Source organism: Pseudochaenichthys georgianus, chromosome 20 (assembly GCF_902827115.2).
Source record: "Pseudochaenichthys georgianus chromosome 20, fPseGeo1.2, whole genome shotgun sequence".
Lineage (NCBI taxonomy): Eukaryota > Metazoa > Chordata > Actinopteri > Perciformes > Channichthyidae > Pseudochaenichthys > Pseudochaenichthys georgianus.
In genome coordinates this window covers 18,118,013-18,139,935 of record NC_047522.1, presented here as the reverse complement: position 1 = coordinate 18,139,935, position 21,923 = coordinate 18,118,013, and the positions used below count along the sequence as shown (strand labels likewise).

General features: G+C 38.3%; 2 protein-coding genes across 3 annotated transcripts; one reads left to right on the top strand and one right to left on the bottom strand.

Moving 5' to 3' along the window:
* Positions 1-13: 13 nt before the first annotated feature.
* acot9.1 (acyl-CoA thioesterase 9, tandem duplicate 1) lies at positions 14-10,157 on the bottom strand. 2 transcript variants are annotated; one of them, XM_034109012.2, is made up of 16 exons: positions 9,991-10,157; positions 8,644-8,738; positions 7,841-7,867; positions 7,092-7,137; positions 6,703-6,873; positions 6,581-6,618; positions 6,337-6,420; positions 6,047-6,150; positions 5,687-5,760; positions 5,413-5,480; positions 5,211-5,322; positions 4,817-4,907; positions 4,240-4,325; positions 3,887-3,974; positions 3,105-3,255; positions 14-630 (listed from the first exon to the last, which is right to left on the bottom strand). In XM_034109012.2, the coding sequence occupies exons 1-16, from the start codon at positions 10,002-10,004 to the stop codon at positions 575-577; spliced, it is 1,305 nt and encodes a 434-aa protein (XP_033964903.1). In that variant the 5' UTR covers positions 10,005-10,157; the 3' UTR covers positions 14-574. The 2 variants fall into 2 exon arrangements, with proteins under 2 accessions (XP_033964903.1, XP_033964904.1); XM_034109013.2 differs by lacking the exon at positions 7,841-7,867.
* A 1,232-nt stretch (positions 10,158-11,389) lies between these two features.
* Positions 11,390-15,200, top strand: LOC117465934 (diamine acetyltransferase 1-like). The gene is made up of 6 exons (XM_034109041.2): positions 11,390-11,644; positions 12,416-12,467; positions 12,554-12,634; positions 14,021-14,122; positions 14,207-14,247; positions 14,775-15,200. The coding sequence occupies exons 1-6, from the start codon at positions 11,582-11,584 to the stop codon at positions 14,949-14,951; spliced, it is 516 nt and encodes a 171-aa protein (XP_033964932.1). The 5' UTR covers positions 11,390-11,581; the 3' UTR covers positions 14,952-15,200.
* The last annotated feature ends 6,723 nt before the right edge of the window (positions 15,201-21,923 follow it).

Genomic DNA, 21,923 nt, shown 5'->3' with positions numbered 1-21,923 from the left:
GACAACCATAAAGTCGGGATAAATACGAATTCATTTATTGCATTTGAGTAAATAAACCACTTGCTATTGCAAATGTGACACATTCATAATAAAGCTCATTCTCATTCAACTTAAAAAAAGGAAAGACAAAAAGTTTTGTGCGTATGAGCGACAGTGGAATATTAAAATGTAACATATTGTAAAGCAATATACTGCAAGGAGTTATGACATGGAAAGTAAACATTTGATAATTTGACTGTTTAAGAGATGTATACGCTGACTGGTTGTCAAATGAACAGAAGTTCTAAATAAGAGAAAATAAAATATAGATGCATTTATTAAAAATCTGTGTTGTAAAGTATAGGTTTTCTTTTTATCAAAAATATAAACCAACAGAACAAATAGAGTAACAGAAATTAAACATTTTCTCCGTGTAAGGTGTGTACAGATAACAAGACGTGATGTAAAAAGGATGTATACTAAATTAAGTGCATTCATTCTTCTCCACTGACCACACACACACACACACACACACACACACACGCGCACACACACACTGAAAAGCTTTGGCAGGCAGGTGGCAGACATGTTGCCTTCAGGGATCCACGGTCTGATTAAAGTGTCTCTTTCCGTCCAGGTAAAGCATCGACTCTGTGAGAAAAACACACACAAATAAAGAACATTAAATATTCAGACCGTAAGGAAATCAGAAAATCTGACAATTTAGTCACTTTTTGAAATGTACTTTTCACAGAAACAAAGAAAAATAATTAATTCAAAGGTATTTATATTCCTGTAACTCTCACACTTGTCTTTTTCTAGTTAAAGGTTATAATGTATATTTTCCATTCGGTTAAGTGTGATAGTTAGTACTATGGTAGACCAAGTACTCAGATATTTGACTAAAGTTAGGTAGCAATGCTCTGTTAAATAAAAGTCCTGCATCATAATTTAAGTCAAGTATAAGTCACAAGTACCAAATGATGCTTAAAGAGCCTGTGACACGAATTTCCCCCATCATCCCTTGAAAACCGTTACTGAACTGATTTTGGATATTTGTACTTTGATAACCATTAATCTGCCCTTCAATGTTGACAATTTTCTGGAGTCCCGCCAAATGATGGGTGACTTCATTGCGGGCACAGCGCTCCAGCTGCACCGTTCAGGATCCCAGCATCTGCATGTAAACGCACGATGGTGCACACAGCAGCAAGCTCAGACAGCGATGACAGTTTAATGTTGAACGTGTCTGAGAGCTCATATGAGGCTGAAGGATCGGTTTATGTTGTATCTGTTAGAAGTTTAGGAATGAGGTGCGTCAATATGGGCGATCATACGGTCATGTAGCCAGTGGTGGACTGGGACTAAAAATCATCCCGGGACTCTCGACCGGCCCACTTCGGTACCGCTAGTAAATTGTCAACGGGGGGAGCGGAGGATGTCAGGGGCGGCGGGTGCTGTAGATAGTAAATGTAAATATGTAAATATTTGTGTCACTGCATCCTGGTAAAATACAAATATAATGTATAATGTCTGTGTCTTTGACCTCAGCGCTGCTAGCCACCTGTGCCCTGTACTACGAAGCCAGTTCAACAGACCCTGGATATGTTTGAGTAACAAACAAACTAACAACAACAAACTAACAAACGAGATCTCGCTAAGCGGTCCTACGACGCTGGTTATCAACTCGGTAAATCAAGCCAGGGTTTCTCTCTCCAGCTGAGAGCGCGTTCACGTCTAAGACACGAGTGGATCTGACTTTAATTACATTTGACTCGAGTGTTTCGTCAACATAATGTGTTGCTTAAAATAATACTTCTGCATCCAGTATGTGACACTGTGAGTGTTGCACGGCCAGATACGGCTCAGCTGACTCAGATCAGGAAATATATGATATATTGTTGTGATATTATATGATCGATGATCTGATTGATGATGTGATATCAGTGTGATATGAATGATAAGTGCAACACGTCGGCGTCTTCTCTGCATACGGCAGTTTAAACTGTATTTCCTTTATCCTGTAATATGACTTGAGAGATTTAAACTCCGCACACTGAGTTGATCTATTTTCTATAGACGCCGGAGGCGGGCAGCGTCAGGTAAAAGAAGTTATTTAGCCTTCCCAAACCTGAGCCTCACGCGCCGCCTATGGGGCTAGTGACTTATCCGACCGGCCCACTTCGGTACCGGCGCATCGGGATTTGTCCCGATGGCCAGTCCGCACTGCACCCAGCCCACGTAAACTGTTAACGGGGGAGCCTCGCTGCGGGGAAACGGTGGACCTCGTGTCCCGATCGGAGTGGGAATAATAATAATAATAATCCGTGCATTTTATCCATTTATCCCAACATTGTGGTAAAAAAAACACACGTTTAATCCATGTTGGTGTACTACAACTACAAAAAGCATCGGTTTGTTTTCTCATCAGGAAATGCAGACCGGCTCAAACAAACGATTTTTAATCATCATCCTCACGATCATTTAATGTATCATATGTTCGCCGAATTGACATGAAAGCACTAATAAATGTAGTTTCATCCACTTGAGTTTACAACTACAAAAATAATCGATTTGTTTTTATATCACATCCTACGGGAGGAAATTCAGCAGCTCTCACTACCGATTTGTAATCCTAATGTAATCATCATCTTCACCACGATCATCTATGTTTATGTCGCCGAATTGACATGAAAGCACTGACGAATATGAATATACTGTAGTCAACTTCATGAAAACGTTATTAACGTGCCTAAACTCAGTAATTCACCATTTCTACACATGACAACACACTTTGTCCGTGTTTGGCTCTCGAAGCGTTCCCGCATTGACGTCACTTCTGGCTTCCCCCAAAACTTCAAAATGAGTCGAAGGAATTTCCCGCGATGTTCGAAATTATTGATATTTAACGGAACGGTATCGCTTTTTCTTTTTTAAACTGACGGTTCGAGATGACTAGTAGCCCAATATTTCATTGCACAACAGTTGTTGGGATGATGTCACAGGCTCTTTAAAGTAAAAAAAAAATACTGATATTGATGCAATAATATGCTGGTCTCTTTTATTCTGCAGCTGGTGAAGGTGGAGCTGATTTTAATACATTTCTTTACTACTTTTGTTCTTACCTCCGTATGTCATTGGAATGATGTTGGGGACTTCGCGGTCGGAGATGAAGGTGAAGTGGAAGACGTTGGTGGTGTTGTGCTGCCGGGTCAGAGGGTCGAACACCTCGCTGTGAACTCTCACCTGTATGTGATTCCCCTGTGTGTAACACACCTGAACACACACACACACACACACACACACACACACACACACACACACACACACACACACACACACACACACACACACACACACACACACACACACACACACACACACACACACACACACACACACACACACACACACACACACACACACACACACACACACACACACACACACACACACACACACATGAATAAATGCTGCAAAACATTTGAGTAAAATGTATATATATTTTGTATTGCCTAATACAACGCTACACATGATTTGTCTATAATACATTTGTTCATTTGGGTTTTTGTCTTGTTTTTATCCCGTGTTTCAATTGTTTTACTGCATTTTTATCACTTAATCACTTGGTCTTTTGCTTTTCATAACTCATCTATTACGGTGATGTAACACCTATATTTTCTTAGTGTGTATCAATAAATAAAGTTCTTATCTTAAAGCCAGATACACGCCTTTAGAATACTACTGTCTAGAAATACAGTTGAATCTAATCTAAAACAAAGAACAAATAAGAAACAATCACTTAAAGCTGCAATGTTTTGGTTAATTGGGGGAAGAAGAATAAACTGTAATTACAGACAACTCTGAAACGGATCAATGTTTTTCTCAAAGTCACTGATTCTCTGACCTGAGATGAGAGCAGCAGCAGCGATCCGATCTCCACGGGTTTCTGGAAGAGGATGTCATCAACCGCCATCAGGCTGGGGCGACATCCTCTGCAGCACGCACGCACACGTGCACACGCAGACACACACACACACACACACACACACACACACACACACACACACACACACACACACACACACACACACACACACACACACACACACACACACACACACACACACACACACACACACACACACACACACACACACACACACACACACACACACACACACACACACATTACAATCCTGCAGGAAAGAAACATTTTGCTTTTAGACAGTCCTTTCTCAAAAGTCTCTAAACTCTCACCCAAAGGAGCAGGCGTTGGCCCAGCCCAGCTCGTACGCTTTCCTCATCAGAAAACCTCCAAAAATCCTGTTGAAGATGTTCCTCTCCTGCTCGACACACACACAGAAACACAGACATTTAGAAGTGGAAACTCTTTAAAATATTTTGTATCACGGAGAATAAATTAAGAACAAAAAACTAAAAACTGGGTAAATTATAAGGAAAACTGACCACTATAATACATATTTAAATCTATTTTTCTTATGTAAATGTGGCTAGTGGATTTCAAGATTCCCCAAATCCTCTATCAAAAATATGAATAGGTTACATGAAAAAATAGGGACATCATACTGAATAATTAGACAAATATGAGAGAAAATAGGAGGAAATCTGGCCAATATAATAAGTATTTAAAATGTTATATTTGTTATAAAATACTTTTCTGATGTCAATGTTTCTGGTGTACTTTAAGATGAACAGTACTGTAGTGTTTAAATCAAATGTGAGAAGCAAAATCATACACAAAGCTCTGTCAAAGGATTTGTTGGTAGAACTTTTTTTCTATTAGGGATATAAAGCTTTATGTGTATTAGTCCACCTGAGGATGGCAGATCTCCAGTCCTTTCAGTTTTGCGTCTTCCATCCACACAGAGTTCGGAGGCAGGAGTCTGCTGCGGAAACTGACCGTCCTGCAAAACACACACAGCAAGATGTTTAATAGAATACATCTTATAGTAACATGCAAAACACCTTTTATAACTATCTAACATCCTAAACACAACCTTGCATTAAACATGGATGTTGTTAAAAATATGTATCATCAGCAATTACAGTACTGACACTTTTGGAGTTGAAAAGTAGAATGTTTTTAAAGTATAGAAACGTCCTACTTTTCGTTAAAGTTTCTGCCTTTTTTCCACATCCCATACGTTTTTAACATAAACGAGGAATATTATATGAGAGTGTTTTTCCTCTCAGTGTTTCCATCTTACTTTGTGTCGAGGGTGTTGAGGAACAGACCGTGGACGATCTTCCTCTCTTCGTCTGTCGGCGCCACCTTCAGCAGCGAGGCCGTGCTCAGCTCCACACGGCGCACTTTATTCGCTGGAAAACACAAAGTATATAACAACAAATGTTGGTATGAAGAGAGGAGCATTTGTTATCATAATATCAAGTTATTTAATCTTCTATTACCTTCTCCTTCCTGGAAAAGTTTCTCCTCCTCTGGACCTTCTGGCTTCAGCGGGTTTACATAAGCTGCCCTGAAATGAATAAAAGCAGCGACACAGATTCAATTGTGTTATATCACATTTTACCAGAGGTTGAAAGTACATGTAGTCATGTATAGTACTCAAGTATAATTTAAGGTACAACTTTATACTCTCTTACTCTAAATGAGTTATTTTTTACTGCTCTTTTTATTTTTATGGACTTACTGCACTCTTTATAAAAGGACATTGTGACCTACCTCTTGTTTTCTGGATCGCGGGCCACCATGACAAAAGTTGCATCCAGAATCGGGGAATAAGCTCCATTTTGGTACTGAAAAGGACATTTGAAAGAAAAATGTTAAGTATATCAGAATTAATACGTGGAAGAACTGTGAAGTTTACAGCGCTAGCATTGTGCAGAAATGTCAAACTAATCAAACACTGTTATAATATTGCTTTTTTCTTTGTATCAAAACTGAAAAAAATACCTTGAATAAAAAAATTGAATAAATTAATTTATTCAAATAATAAATAATTACACTGATGATTGTGTGTGTGTGTGTGTGTGTGTGTGTGTGTGTGTGTGTGTGTGTGTGTGTGTGTGTGTGTGTGTGTACCTGTGACATGTGCATCTTGGCTTCAATAGAAGTCTTTCCCACCCACGTCACATGACCGCTGAACTTGATGTCGCAGTCAGGGTAGATGATGTGCTGCCTCATGTCTGTACAATTATAAACAACAACAACATGAAAAAGTCTCAAGTGTGAACTACAGAGTTTAAAATAATCATGTACATGCACATTTGCAAAGGTGGGTATTTTATGTTTGGACAAATATTCTCTGTCTTCCTTAGATAACTGTGATGTTTATAAAACCAAATAAGGTGGAAGCAATGATTCACTCTCACCAATCTTATCCACCAGGGCGGTGACGATGGACAGAGGGGTTTTCTTCAGAGCCGGATTGTAGGTGTGAGAGTAAGAGATGAGGACTGAGGAGGAGAACAGGAGAACACGTGGAGCAAATTAGAGAATGGTTCCCTAATTATTGTTAAATTAATGAGAAGATTGACTTTTTATAAAGGATAGGTCATTTTATTTATATAGCACATTTCAATACAAAACATAGGAAGTTAAGTTTCATAGTAATACCTGCTAAACTGTCCAAATCCTCCAGGATCCGACCAAACCTGCAAACAGACACAAGTTACTGTGTGTGTGTGTGTGTGTGTGTGTGTGTGTGTGTGTGTGTGTGTGTGTGTGTGTGTGTGTACCTGACAGTGTTGTGGAAGGTGAGGTATTTCTCCCTGAGCTGTGGCTCTGAGCCCAGAGGCAGGTGAACCTCCAGCCTGCTGTCCTTCATCCTCTTGAGGGGGAGGTCGTCCTGAGACTTGGCCAACATGTCGGAGAGCGACAGGCGCTCAGACATGGCCTGCTGGTGGTCGCTGCACACAAGATTATCAGATTGTTTCTTGACTTTTCAATACTTCTTACTTTGTTTGTCGTGCATAGTATCCATTCTCTTTAAACATTTTACTGTTTCTCTTTTGCAAATGTTATCAGACACAATAGCAAACAATCTTGGCCCGACAAAGCCAAACGAAACAAAACAATACAGATATGATTCTGTTTTTTTTACGCTTTGACACAAATGGTTCAGTACCTCCAGTTTGTGGAAGCTCCCACGATTTCTCTCAGCCTGTTTCTCACTGAAAAACACAGGGGGAAAATAATCAGACCTCCTATGTGTGTGCGTAAGCGTGTGCGTGTGTGTTTATCAGAGCAGGTGTTCTGCAGCAAAAGCACCAAGAGTTCAAGGTTTCATATAGTCTCTGGGAAACTTTAGGTTTGCAGCTGAAGCCTCTCGAAAACAAGTTGTGTCATTTTCAGCCGACACGATGTGTTTACATTTCACACAGATTTCTATTAAAGCGTAATTATGTGCTTTACTATTTGTTAATCTTATAGGTCTTTAGGTTTCATATTTACATGAACCACTCTTACAAAAATAGCGGGATCTGATTATGAATTGAACCGTCTGTTATTCCTTCCTGACGGCTTCAGCTTTTAGAGGCCCAAACAGTGAGACAATATAAAATCCCAGAATAAAAAGCATTTAAATATCATGTGGGAACCAGCTGCAACAAAATACTGAAGGTCAGTGCAAGAAGAAGAAGAAGAAGAAGAAGAAGAAGAAGAAGAAGAAGAAGAAGAAGAAGAAGAAGAAGAAGAAGAAGACTAAATCCTAACAGGTGCACATCAAGCACTGATGAAACAAGATTAGCTTCAGGTAAAGAGAAGGATGTTCAGTCAGTCACCATGCAGGACGAAATTTCGTGCAATGAGAGAAATCACTGTGGGAGCAATAGTGTAGTAGTGTTAAATATGATTCGTCGTGGTTTACCAACACACCATTAGACACGTGCAAAAGTGGGTTTCCTGTGGAGAAACAAAAATGATTTTAAAGGTGCATGATATGGCTGGATGTCTGGGGATTTCACACAGAAATGAAATATGGCACCATGAAGCATTTTGTTTGATTTATTTCATCAGACGCCTTCGCATCTGCTGCAATAAAATAGCTGCAATATGTTATGTCTACATTCACAGATGGAAATAACTGCAGTTGAAAATGTTTGCATGTTTATTTCAGCCAGAAATACAGCCTTGCTGATGTTTTGAGATTGGATTTATTAATTGAATGTTGTTAATGAAAATGTCTATATCAATACAGTTTGAGTTGATTTGGATTACTATCTGTAAAGTCCCATTAAACAAGAGTAAACATGAACTGAAGTTGGATGAATTATCCGGAAATAAAAGTGATATAAATAAATAAGTGTGGGGGCACTTTCACCTCCTTCATCAAGATGTTGCATCAACATGTATCGTCATATTACAACAGTAAACAGCAAAGTCCAACAAGTGGTTATAATGCAGTTGGTCCCTGAAAAGCTGCTCGTTTTCACTTGTTTGACTATCTGGGACACCATGTTCTTACCTAGAGGTGACATAGAGGCATGTGTGTGCCTTATAATCGGAGTTAACGTGTTATTTTGTAATTGTATTTTAGAATATCCTGAGATGGTGACAGATCTAAAACCAGGTCAACACTAGAATTCAAAGTATGTACAACCAGACATGTCTTTATTGATTCAACTAGGTGGGGGGGGGGGGGTTAATCCCTTGTACAGGAAGCATGGTTGTTGTCCTACCGTCAGCCATGTCAGGCGCCTTGCCCTGCTTCAGCATGGCCCCCCCGCTAAATGACCTGGAGGTCAAAGACGCGGTCGACCGCAGGAGCAGGAACCTGAAAGGATAAATGAGGACATGAGAAAAAAATGATAAACAAATCTGAGGTGACCTTAATGCTGAGGAGTCCAGTTACATCCACACGAATCCTTTTCTAAATATAACTGTCATCCAATCTGTATTTAATCCTGCTATTCAAGAGTGAACAGCTGATCAGGCAGAGAGACAGACAGACAAAAAGACACATCGACTGTCCCTGCCTGCTGCATGAAACTTGTGGTTTTGACAAAGATTACATTTAAAATGCTTTATTGTCATATTTACAGTACAGGGAAGTAGAACATCTTACAATATACAGAACTTACGGTATCAAAAATAAATACAATAGTGCAAAAGACATTATGCTGCAAGTAACATTCAGGAATAAGTTAAATATATATATATGTATACATTGAGAAATCTGCTCAAACGTTTTCCACAAGAAACACAACAGTAAAAGTTACAAAGCAGTTAATCCAGCCGTTATTCTTGCGTAATAAAGTGATAATACTTTATAAATGCATTCTTACTTTAGAATACTTTTACTCCATTGTAGTTCAGATACAAATATTACACTAACAGTTAACATTTAGGAATCTTGACAAAAATATGTAATGTCATTCATTCTGCAAAGTATCTTCTGATGGTTACACTGCAGAAAAAGATTTTAGACACACTACATGAGTTGAAAAAATATAGTTCATATTAAAGACTTAAAATCCATAAGCCTGGAGATCAAGAAGACACTTTTTATACCCCAAAAAAATGCTGTGCAGCATTTGAAAAAACTAAGTGGATATGCAAATATAAACAAAATCTAAGAAAAAAATGAGTACAAAACAGAAAATCATCTAACTTTATGTCTTTATCTGAACATTATATCCCAAAATATATGAACTAATTTGATCTGCCATTGTAACTTACAGTGGAGTTGCAGGGAAAAGCCTATTTCTCTATTATGAAATATTTGGTGTTAAACCTTATACTATATGGGTGCTTTCTTTCTGACAGTGGTATGAACTTGACACACCCTATATACACATAATGACTCCCCACCCAGTTTGGGCCTGGTGAACTATTCCCAGGAGAAGCTGATATATTTACTGAAATGAAATAAACCAAACTAGCCCCAGTGCCCCACACACAAATGCATCATTGACACATGTAGGTTAAAAAGCTGTTTAGCGTTCCTGGGATTCATTTGACTGTATATGCTAACGGTTAGCAAAAGCATCAACAGAACTTTGAGCCACGTTTTTATTCACACTGACCTCGGTGAAAGCATTGTAGTTTCCCGGGTGTAACCGTGAACGGTTCAGGGGAAAAGTGGGTTAGTTCGGTAAAAAAGGAGAAAAGTGACAGATGTTTCCAGGGTACTGCGGTGCCAAGGTAGCAGGGTAAATCAGGACTACCAGAACAGCTTCCGGGTTGGTGTTTGGCCCCGCCCACTGCAGGAGGACGCAATAAGTACATTATCACCCTGAGTTCAGCCTGTCAGGAGATCACCCGTGCCAGGCAGATACATCACTGTGGAGACATCTATACTGCGTTTGCACCATTCAATGTTATTGACTGAAAATAGTTGCCCTTAAGGTGTGTAAATTACTCTTGATTAATAGAAGGGGGGGAAATCGTCACTGTTTAATCGTGCAGGAAGAATTTAGAGATGTAAGTGAACTAGAAACAGCAATCACACACACTGTATGAAACATATTTAATAAATAGAAATCCCACACATAAAACTTGTTTTAAGTAAAAGTATACATTTAAAGTTTTTAGATCTTAACCCATGCTTTAGTATTGACTAACAATTAAAATACCTCAAACTCTGATGGACTGTATAGCATATACAAAACTATTGGTTCACACTGTTTTACATTGTAGTTTGTTCATAAGTTCCAAGTTGGGTCAGTAGTATGGGCAGAATGTATTACTATGTATTTCCTGTCATTATTTAACACACCTTAAAGTATATTGAGTAGTATTTAATAACCTTTCAGCACGTAAAACATTCTACAAATATTATTCTTATTCACACATAACTTATGATGCTGTTTACCTTTTCACACTTCATGTCAGGTAAAGATGCAAAACTCTTACTTCAAATAGGTAGTCAAATATTGTAGTTTTACTCTACAAAATGTATTTGACACTTTGTAAGATGCAAGATTAGATAAATTATCATTTATTATTTGTATGTTGAGGTAATTAAAAGGAGCTCCACCTTTACCAGCTGCAACATTTAGGGGCAAACAAATCGTTGAAAATATAATAAATTACATTATTCTGGATCATATTCATGGTACTTTATGGATATTTGTATGCGTTGGTGTGGTTTATATAGTATCAAAATATGTGAACATTACAACTTTCTTTTTTAGTTGCAAATACGTTTTAGATTTGTCAGACTTTACTCTAATTTGTTAGCATTTCTACATTGTGCTATAACTTAAGCTACTTCTTCCACCAAGTACAAAACACTTTACTTTGCCGACAAAAACAAAGATTTTATGACCGAACTAGAACCTACGCTTCACGTGAGCATTACTTGAGTCCTGATTGGCTAAACAAACTGGCAGACTGTGACGCTGATTCGTCAGAAATATGATAGGTTGGGAACTGACCAACCACATTCCAGCGCGAGCGGCGTATAAAGCTCCCGATGTAAACAAAGGAAGCGGCAGATAAACGGCAGCGACCCAGCCGAGGGTGATAACTACTGGATGACCTTCTTGTTTCGTCTAATGCGTCCGGACCAGAGACTGACTGTTGGGAAAAGCCTACTCTGAAGCGAATGAAGAAACAACTAATCTTTCACTTCACATACAGAGGACTTCTAAGAAAAAAGAGTAAAAGAAGAAAATGGAGTATAAATTACGGAAGGCTGAACCCAGGGACGTGTCTGACATATTACGATTGGTGAAGGTAGGCCAAGGACCATCATACACATCTAACAGTCGCCGAAGGATTGAGCTAGCCAGCTAGCTAACTGTTAGGTAGCCGTGACATTCACATCTACTCTATTCTACCGATATGAAAAGCCAGACGACGCTTTAAACACGATGAATCACCGTCTGGAGGATGTCCGAGTGAGTGTCTACAAGTGATTAGATTCGGTGGTCTTTGTTTACAGCATGGAGACTCGTATCCGGGTTCCTACATAGTCTTACCTACAGCTTAAGTTCTTACGGAGGTCAATGTCATGTTGTTACGGTTGCACAACTATACCTAATGAGATGACACCAATAACACAACAAGGGCTACAGGTGATGAGGGTTGTACTGTTGTTTCGAGTAATATAGTTAAGAGAATACTAGGAAAATGTCCACCAAAAATAGGGCACGTTTTGTCTGACCTGCGGACAAAATTACATATTACTTATCAAACATAGCAGCATGCATTCAGCTGATAAGCACTTAACGATAACAGTTTGAATCAAGAACTATTAGTCATAATAGCATAACTGGTATTTAAGCAGTTAAAGGTATTGATTTCCTATATATTTGAAAAAATGTGTTTATACATCCTGAAAGTAAGTGTTGACTTGCCTGTTATGCCTAGAAAAGTTCTTAAAAGAACAAGGGATGCTTATGTCATCAGTGTGAGTTATACAAAGAAATGAGACTATCGTTTTCAGATGTTTTGAACTTAGTTTCCTTACTTGATATAACATACTTTGTGTTTTTCTTGTCCCAGGAACTTGCTAAGTATGAAGAGATGGAGGACCAGGTCACACTGACTGAAAAAGGTGACTTTTTAAAGTTCTCTCCATCGATCTATTCACATAACTAACAGTGTTGTTCCCCTGAGGCTTAAGGTGTAATTTGCTTGCAGAACTCCTTGAGGATGGTTTTGGTGACACCCCGTTTTACCACTGCATCATTGCTGAGCTCCAAGGAAAGAACAGCAGTGACGGTAAGAACACCCTGCTGCTTCTCATAACTGAAACGCACACCCATTCCCCCCCCCCCCTCACAGAGAAGCCGTCTCCAGAGAGAAATAGATACAGATATGTGTTTAATAAAGAACGCTGTTTCTTTTGTCTGCAACTTAAGAGTTTTGGATATTTACTCTCCCTTTTTTGAAAGTGTAATCTGAGTTTCTTCAGCATTTAATTCCCAGACATTTCTGAGTTTGATGTTATGACTCGCTGCTTCCTCCACCTGCGCAGACCGACAGTGTGAACCTAAACTCTGTACAGCGTGTGCATCCTGTTTTTGTACAACAACTTCAGATCACGAGCGGAAACAGCATTTAGATGTTCTACTTTAGTAAACATACAAATACAACAATTTAGCAATACTCCACTGAAAATAAGTTCAAGTATTATTATCTAAATGTACTGATACGTTTCAAAGTAAAAGTACTGGTCTTGCATTAAAACAGTTTTCTTAAAAAATGATTGCATTTTTGAGCTGATCATATGCTTCTTATAATATACAATGTTCTGCTGTAACACGTGACCACAGCTGTTCAACAAATGCAATAGAGTAGAAGTATAAAGTAGCATCAAATGGAAATGTACATCATGTTTAATTTGATGACATGCTGCATCAGATAATGTCATTTAACTCCCAGATATTTTATTCATTTATAATGTTTTGTTATCATCATAACTTTACCTGTTAGCCAGGAGTTCTTCCCAAAACATGGCAGAAGTAAATTAGCCTTAAACTTGCCAGGTAATTACATCACAAAGAACCCAGCATAAACAAAATACTTTACACAAGAAGAGGAAAACTATTTCAAATGAAACTCATAAGACTTAAAGGTGGGGTTGGTAATTCACTTCAGAAACACTTTTTGTTATATTCCATGGAATGCTCTTAACATCCCGATGGCAATGAATATATGAAATGCTTTGACAATAAATACATAAAAAAAACATCATCTGTGGAAGCCGTGGCGCTGTAAAAAGCACAACCAATCATTTGAGCCGGGCCGGCTAAAATAACTGGATGGCCTACCTGCCTTTCAGCCTTCCATCTGTGCACAAACTTATCTCGTGCCCTCATTGGTCGTGTTCGTGTGTGTTGGAGGAGGGGCTCTGTAAGGAAGTGGCAGATTTTTTTCGGTTGTGTATTTTCAAATTCTAGCGCACTCGAGCTGGTTTCTCCATTCTTACCTACCCTACCTTTAAACTCCATGCATTGCATTCTGTGCACTAAAGGCCACACCATGAATTTTGCAGAAGTAATGTCCATTCACGCAACTCTATGTACTACACATAATATAAATATAGGAATGTCAGTATAAATATAAACGTATATGGATACTTACCCCTCTCCCCACTGTGTGCAGACGGGAAGGTGGTGGGTTTCGTCATGTACTACTTCACGTATGACCCCTGGGTCGGCAAACAGCTGTACCTGGAGGAGTTCTATGTGATGGACGAGTACAGAGGTAAGGGAAAAGAACGGCTCAGCATTTCATTATCTCGGCAGCTGCTTTTTTAATTAATGAGCTCTCTCTGTTCCCTCTCTCCAGGAATGGGCATTGGCTCCGGGCTTCTGCGCCACCTCAGTGATGTGAGTATGTTTACTGACGAGAGATACATTGAGTTGCAATGTTGCACATTTTCCATTTGAATGTTTAAAAACCTGAGAGAAAATGTGAGGAAGTCCTGGAAAAATAGCATCATATTACATTTTCTACATTGCTCCACACAGAATGTAAGCTTCCTGACAATATTGCATCTAAATGTCATATTTCCATAACATTTACTTTTTATACATTTAATAGTTGGACATTTTATTTTATCAAGCTGTTAATGATCTGCTCTCTCATCTCAAGTGCAATGAAAGTAAGAAACAATAATGGTTTGAATGAATATAACACCCAGTGCGATGATAAAAATCCAAATGTTTCAGTATATTTTCCTGTCAAATAACTTATCAGAAAACTAACTCTAATTTTTAAAAGAAAACTACTCCATTTGTAATGTTTGTGTTTCCCATTTTTGTATCAAGCATCTTTTTCTTTGGATCTGTTTTCTCGTCATGGTGTGTTGGTAAGAGAAGTACACATTTTCACTTGAATCCCGTCTCTCTTGCAGCTGGCGATGAATACGCGCTGCACTGGCATGATGTTTGTGGTGGCCGAAAACAACGAGCCGTCCATCCAGTTCTACAAGCTGCGCGGCGCCGAGGATCTCTCCCAGGAGGAGGGCTGGAGGCTCTTCAGGTTCAGCAAAAACAGCCTGGTGAAGATGGGCACGCCAGTGGAGGAGTGACGGAGGAGGAGGCTGATGGAGACAGAGATCAGTCGCTTCGCTCCACTCAGAGTTCAGCTTTTTAAAAAGGGGAATTGTGTTTCACAGTAAAGTTTCTGTTTGTAGTTCACAATATGAGTAAGCCTTTTGTTTATTGCTAACATGTAGCTCTGAATCACTTATTTTAACCTCTTTTATATTGGTATTACTGCGTTTGATTGCAGAAACGGTTAATATGACTAAAGTTTGAAATAAAACTAACTTTTCAAACATGGTCTCATGCTTTAAACTTTTCTTTAAACGCCTTTTAAACTATGCCAGTTTAATAATATTTTTGACTCATTTTCAAACTGCAGCTGTCACTTTACATTGGGAAGTTTAACATTAGATTATACACTGTCTTGAACATAGTACTACAAGTTTTAAGACATGATCAATGTTACATTTATCCTTAAGCATATAAAAATGAACTAGATCTTAAAGGTGTATCACACAAATGTGGCTTTAAACTGGATGAGAAGTCGATTCACGCCAGCTTCCAGCAGACACGTAAGACATTACATTACATGTTAGACGCTTTTATCCAAAGCGACTGACATACTCAATACTGTGGACAATCCCCACAGGAGCAATTTGGGGTGGAGTGTCTTGCCCAGGGACACAACGACATGCTGACTGCAGTGGGGTTTGAACTTGTGACTCCCTGATCCAAACACCAACGCACTAACCACTTCCCCACAGTTTTTACACATTGTAATGCGGATATGTTGAGTTCTAAATGTACACGGGTCAGTGTATTTCCTGTGTTTTCACCGCCTACTTCGACATCAACTTAGAGGGTGAACAAATGGTCTCAATAAAGTTGTGTGTGTGTATATATATGTAGCTCTGAAACTGGACATACTGATGTTCCCACTGATGGATGCTTTAAACAATGCGCAGATAAACAGTTAAACCTCATGTTGCTACTCCCTTAGCGGGGAAACACAGGAACGTGATGTTTGTACTGAACAAAGATTGATATATTTTTTTACATGCGGCACACATGTGACAACTGGATATTTTCAACGAGCGTTTTAAAGATTTGAGGAAGTTCAAAACTGTTTTGTGGTGGGGTTACTTTTTGTTCCTCTTGGAAGTCTGTAGTCATGGTTTTATCACATGCATGTTATTCCTGCTGATTTTGCGTCTATTCGGTTAGTTCATTTTCAGTCTTTATTTGGAACAGATTAAAAAATAACAAATAACAAATGTGAAAAACAGAATAGTTAGTCATTGCAGTTGAATACATGTAAAAAACTTGACACACTTGCATCTAATCTATATTATATAACTCTTATCTTTCCTCTCATTACTATTGCTGCCATGGCACCTAATTTTTCGTACAGGGATTCATAGTTATTATTTTATCATGTATTTAGAAATAGAAGTTTGGTATATTAATCGATTAGATACATTTTTGAAGTACTTTATTGATCCCTAACTTTTTGTTACAGCAGCATCTTACCTAGGCATTTGACATTAGTTAAAAATATAAATAAATAATAAGTGTTAATATAAATATCAACAGTAGTAGTAATAGGTAATTATATTGTGTTCAGATTTTTGAGGGTCATTTAAGAAGGTTATCGTTTATTCTAACTTTTTATTTATATTGTGTATTCATTGGATACTACATAAATATATAACTTTTGTGCAAATGCTTAATAAACTGCTGCTGATTTAACACAATAATTTAACAATGTTGGATCCAAAAAGTAAATTCCTCTTTGTCACCTTATACTGCTTTCAAAAATATGGGATTAGTTTTGTATCATAAAGATAAAGCAACACTATGAGTCCCCATTGGCTACTCAGTTTTTGAGTGACAGCCCACTACACCACAGATCATACAGTGCAACTCATGCAGCAAACTCCGGAGTCCACTCGGCCACGTTAGTGTTGGGTTGCAAAAATCAGCTCTAATCCAAAAATCAGCTCTTCGGCTGCAGTCGAATAGTCCAAAAATCAGCTCCTAAATTCTAACCCTATCGTCTATTCCTTGACCTCTGAGTGAAACGTCACGGGGTTAAGGGATAGTGGACAGGAGAATTCAAAAGGATTTAGGAGAAGAGACTGCGGTACTTTAGAGAATCCGAATGCACTTTCACTATCCGACGTGTTTATGATGCGCCAGCGGACGTCATGAATGTGCGTCTGCTGCTGTGGGGGAACTATGGAAACTACAGTTTTCTATACAGCGGACTACAACATGGATGTTTAATAAGAACGAGGGACTACTGTAAACTCATCTAGAGACTCTGCACCGTGCTCTGATGCTGTTGCTTTGCTTTATGAACGTAGACAACAGAGAAACATATTCTTCATGACCAAAGTTGGAATTGAAATAAAAAAGGAAAGTGAAACTTATGCTCGTCACCCTCTCCCTCCGGTCCACATTAATACCAATGATCCCAATACGTATGATTGTATGAACTAAAGATCTTAAAATCAATACAAATGTATTTATTATAAACGTTAGTCCTTAACATCTATCACTGTGTATATCACCATTCAAACATCTTTTAAAAGTTGAACAAACTCCACACAGCTCAGTAAAGACTGTGAAATGTTGACTTTATTTGATCATTTCAGTAAAAACTAACGTTCATATTTCTCTTTTTGATTATAATACTGATGAACGTTCAAAACAAAGCACTTTGGCAACTTACCACCTATGTTTTAAACAACCTGATCTCACCAGAATGCGTACTCCACCACGACTCCTTAACACCACATTGCGTGGTGGAGTCACGAACTTTGTTACATTTACGTGTCGGCACCACGCAAACAACCCCAATGTAAAGTGAATGAGGCTCCTTTGTCGTGGTGCACACACGCATTTCTACCACATCCTGCAGTGAGCTTTTATTCTATAAAACTTTTTTTAAATCTACTTTATAGCTTTTAGTAACTCACGGGAGGCTTCTTTTATTTTATTTGTATTCATAATAATTTTTATTTTTCGTCAGAATGTATTATGGTGCATTAGTTACACATTTTTTTTCTCAAAAAACAGTGCATTGTGTGTAATACAACTGTGATTTGTATTACATTAGTTAGTTTTTAAGGAAGGCCAGAGCTTCAGCTGTGTCAAATAGATTGTTCCCTTTAGTTAACGTTTTTTAAAAGAACATTATATTCCGATTTGATCATGTCCCCTTTATTGTATTACTGAGAGCAATGTGAGCATCCATTCCCATTGGATAACGGAGGATTTTACACCCGGAAGTAAGCATTCTCTTTACTGTCGATTGATTTTACAGTGATATCTGCATTACTGATCAACTTAAAAACACCAGATTATCCTTGTTGATTACACAACATTGATTGGTGTATGTAACAAAGTTCGTGACTCCACCACGCAATGCGGTGTTAAGGAGTCGTGGTGGAGTCACGCATTCTGGTGAGATCAGGTTGGTTTTAAAATGCTTAATAAGCACCGTAACTTTCATGATATCATTTCTCGGTCATAATCGGTTGTTTCCGTGAACGGCCGACTGTTGAGTGACGGCAAATGCTGCGGCTGCAAGGCATTGTGGGGCAGCATTTTCGCTTCTCCTGTCGGTTAGGGAGGTCCAGTGGTTCCTAAGCTAAAGGAGGTTATAAAGGAAGTTTGAAACCTCCTTTCCTATCATTCTCATCATTCTAGAGAATTCGAACGGCACTTATCATGGCTGCCACTGAGGGACTTCCGGGTCATTTCACTCCTTTAGGAAGGTTCCTAAGCTAAATGGACTATTCGACTTCAGCCCTAAATTCTAACCCTATCTCCTATTCCTTGATCTCTGAGTGAAACGTCACGGGGTTAAGGGATAGTGGATAGGAGAATTCAAAAGGACTTAGGAGAAGAGACTGCGGTACTTTAGAGAATCCGAATGCACTTTCACTATCCGACGTGTTTATGATGCGCCAGCGGACGTCATGAATGTGCGTCTGCTGCTGTGGGGAAACTACAGTTTTCTGTACAGCGGACTACAACATGGATGTTTAATAAGAACGAGGGACAAACTCATCTAGAGACTCTGCACCGTGCTCTGATGCTGTTGCTTTATGCTTTATGAACGTGGCCAACAGAGAAACATATTCTTCATGACCAAAGTTGGAATTGAAATAAAAAAGGAAAGTGAAACTTATGCTCTTCACCCTCTCCCTCCGGTCCACATTAATACAAATGATTCCAATACGTATGATTGTATGAACTATGAAAAGATCTTAAAATCAATACAAATGTATTTATTATAAACGTTAGTCCTTAACATCTATCACTGTGTATATCACCTTTCAAACATATTTTAAAAGTTGAACAAACTCCACACAGCTCAGTAAAGACTGTGAAATGTTGACTTTATTTGATCATTTCAGTAAAAACTTTGTTCAGAACAAAGCACTTTGGCAACTTACCACATACGTTTTAAAATGCTTAATAAGCACCGTAACGTTCATGATATAATTTCTCAGTCATAATAGGTTGTTTCCGTGAACGGCCGACTGTTGAGTGACGGCAAATGCTGCGGCTGCAATGCATTGTGGGGCAGCATTTTCTCCTCTCCTTTCGTCAAGGGAGGTCCAGTGGTTCCTAAGCTAATAAGGAGGTTATAAAGGAAGTTTGAATGTAATGCATGTAATGTACACAACACATTATACTTGTGTTGTGTAGTTTATACTTTATTCCAACTTTAAATATTTTAATACCTGAACACACTGCTGCTGTTAAATAATTTCCCAATTTGGGATTGATAAAGTGTCTGTCTGTCTATTTATTTATTTTATAGATTAAAAAAACACATCTATGTATTTTCAAGCTAAAGGTGATGCACAATATAAACTGTATACTATTATTTTTCAAAGACATGTTACATTTCAAAAGCATATATTGCTATGTTTAGGACAAACAATTAAAGACTGCTTTAATTTAACAAATTCTACAATATAAAAGTGGCAGATTTGCTTTATTAAACAGACCAGACCTAGGTTGCATACCAACACAATTAGGAACATGCTATGTTGGTCTGAAGAGCTGAAGCATTCATACACAATGGATAACAACGGTGTTGTTTCATTCTATATCCTGTGAGAAAATGATATACATTTAGCATTAAAAATTCGACATACTGTTCCTGAGGAAGATATGAATAATCGGCCGAGGCTATACAGGACGGTCCTGTACACAACGCCAAATGGCTATATACAGGACGGTCCTGTACACAGCTCTCTGAAATGGCTATATACAGGACGGTCCTGCACAGAAGCCCTGAAATGGCTATATACAGGACGGTCCTGTATATAAGGTCTCTGAAATGGCTAACGTCTGCAGCTAACGTCAAATGACTATATACAGACCGGGCTATTATAGCATGCTTAAGCAAGTTTCGCGGGTGGGAATGTAGGGATAGGATTCACAGATAAATATTCTCACGACAACATTATTTTCAATGAGTTTCCCCTCAATATAAAATGGTGGCAATTAAATCTCTTTCCATGCCAATTGCTTAGCTTTTTATGCTGATTTCAGTCTTTTTTTTTGGCTTATCTTTTTATGTTGTTTCAATCATTTTCTACTTTATATTTTCCAATGCACAATGTTTTACTTGTAAAGGATATCACTGCATACTTTAAAGACTACTCGGTTTTATTAAAACTGAAGGTTTTTTTTTAAAGAATACGCCGACATTTCGTTGACGTGTAGTGATTTTGCATTGAAAGCAACACAAATCATTTGTAGTTGTAGTACTTTATACACGATCTGACAAGTTCAGAGGATCTCTGTGTTCATTTTGTTTATTCTTCGAGTCATTTATTTATGTTGTCATTTTCATCTTCTTTTAATAGTCTTAACTATCTTTAGTCATTTTACTTTTATACATTTGGTGACATTTTATTTATCTTTGTCAATTAATTAATTTGGTACTTAATATCTATTTTGTATTTATATATTATGACACACTTACTCACACAACCAGGGCCGGCCCTAGACATTTTGGTGCCCAAGGCGAGATTATGATTTGGTGCCCCCTCCAAGCAATACATTATAGAATATATAAAGAATAAATGATAAATCTCTACAAAAGACCAATACACTACAAAAACGTATTGACATGTTGGTTATATGTGACCTGCTCCATCGAAATCAGTCGCATTGACCCGAAGACACATTTTGAGTTGTATACACTGTTGGAAAGAGGATATTCCTAGCTTTCTAATGATATCAGGATTGTTTTTGTTCTCCAAATATTAAGCGAAATATGTCACATTATATAATGACTGTCACCGAGTCCTCATTTTGAGAAAAAGGCCTTTAAAGTTTCCTCTTCTCTGGAATCCATCGATCTGATTGATTATTAGTGGAGCAAATTATCAAAATACTACGGAGGGAAGATATTTTCGTTTGGAGGGGAAGCTCGCGAGTGTGTGTGTTTGTGTGTGTTTGTGTATTTTTGCGTTTGTGTGTATTGCGTTTGTTTTCCGGGGAAAACCCTCACGAGAAACACCGGCTGTTGTTATGCCTGCTGTGACGTTAAGTTACTCCGTTCTCCGCTTGTAATTATGCCGTTACAAGCTTCAAAGTTGTATTTATCATCTGAATTTGCCGAAAAAAGTTTAATATTCTGAAAGCCAAGACTTTGTTTAATTTAAATCAGATGAAAACAAACTGTAACAGACCCTGCCGTGTTATCTATGATTACTATACTCTTACGTTCATAATTTCAGCCGGAGGGAGGGGGGGGCGGCGCTGCGGAAGAGCAGTTTGCAGTGAGAGGTGCTTGTCTTCGTCCCTTTACAAGCTTCAAAAATGTATTTATCGTGTGATTTTGGAAATAAAAGATTCATATTCTGAAAGCCAAGACTTTGTTTGTTTAAAATCAAACAAAACACCCGAACCCTGAAAAAATTGTTTTTTACGTAAATCCACGTTTATTTTGAAATGAGCCGTTGCGACATCCGACTGATTTC

What these genes read in the sequence shown, in the direction of transcription:
- LOC117465934 (XM_034109041.2), top strand. Translation starts at nt 11,582, where the DNA reads ATGGAGTATAAATTACGGAAGGCTGAACCCAGGGACGTGTCTGACATA. An exon ending in GGTCACACTGACTGAAAAAG is followed by an intron (nt 12,468 to 12,553) that starts GTGACTTTTTAA and finishes ATTTGCTTGCAG; the next exon opens with AACTCCTTGAGGATGGTTTT. An exon ending in TGTGATGGACGAGTACAGAG is followed by an intron (nt 14,123 to 14,206) that starts GTAAGGGAAAAG and finishes CCCTCTCTCCAG; the next exon opens with GAATGGGCATTGGCTCCGGG.
- acot9.1 (XM_034109012.2), bottom strand. An exon ending in GGATTTGGACAGTTTAGCAG is followed by an intron (nt 6,421 to 6,580) that starts GTATTACTATGA and finishes TCTCCTCCTCAG; the next exon opens with TCCTCATCTCTTACTCTCAC. An exon ending in CATTCCAATGACATACGGAG is followed by an intron (nt 631 to 3,104) that starts GTAAGAACAAAA and finishes TTTTTCTCACAG; the next exon opens with AGTCGATGCTTTACCTGGAC.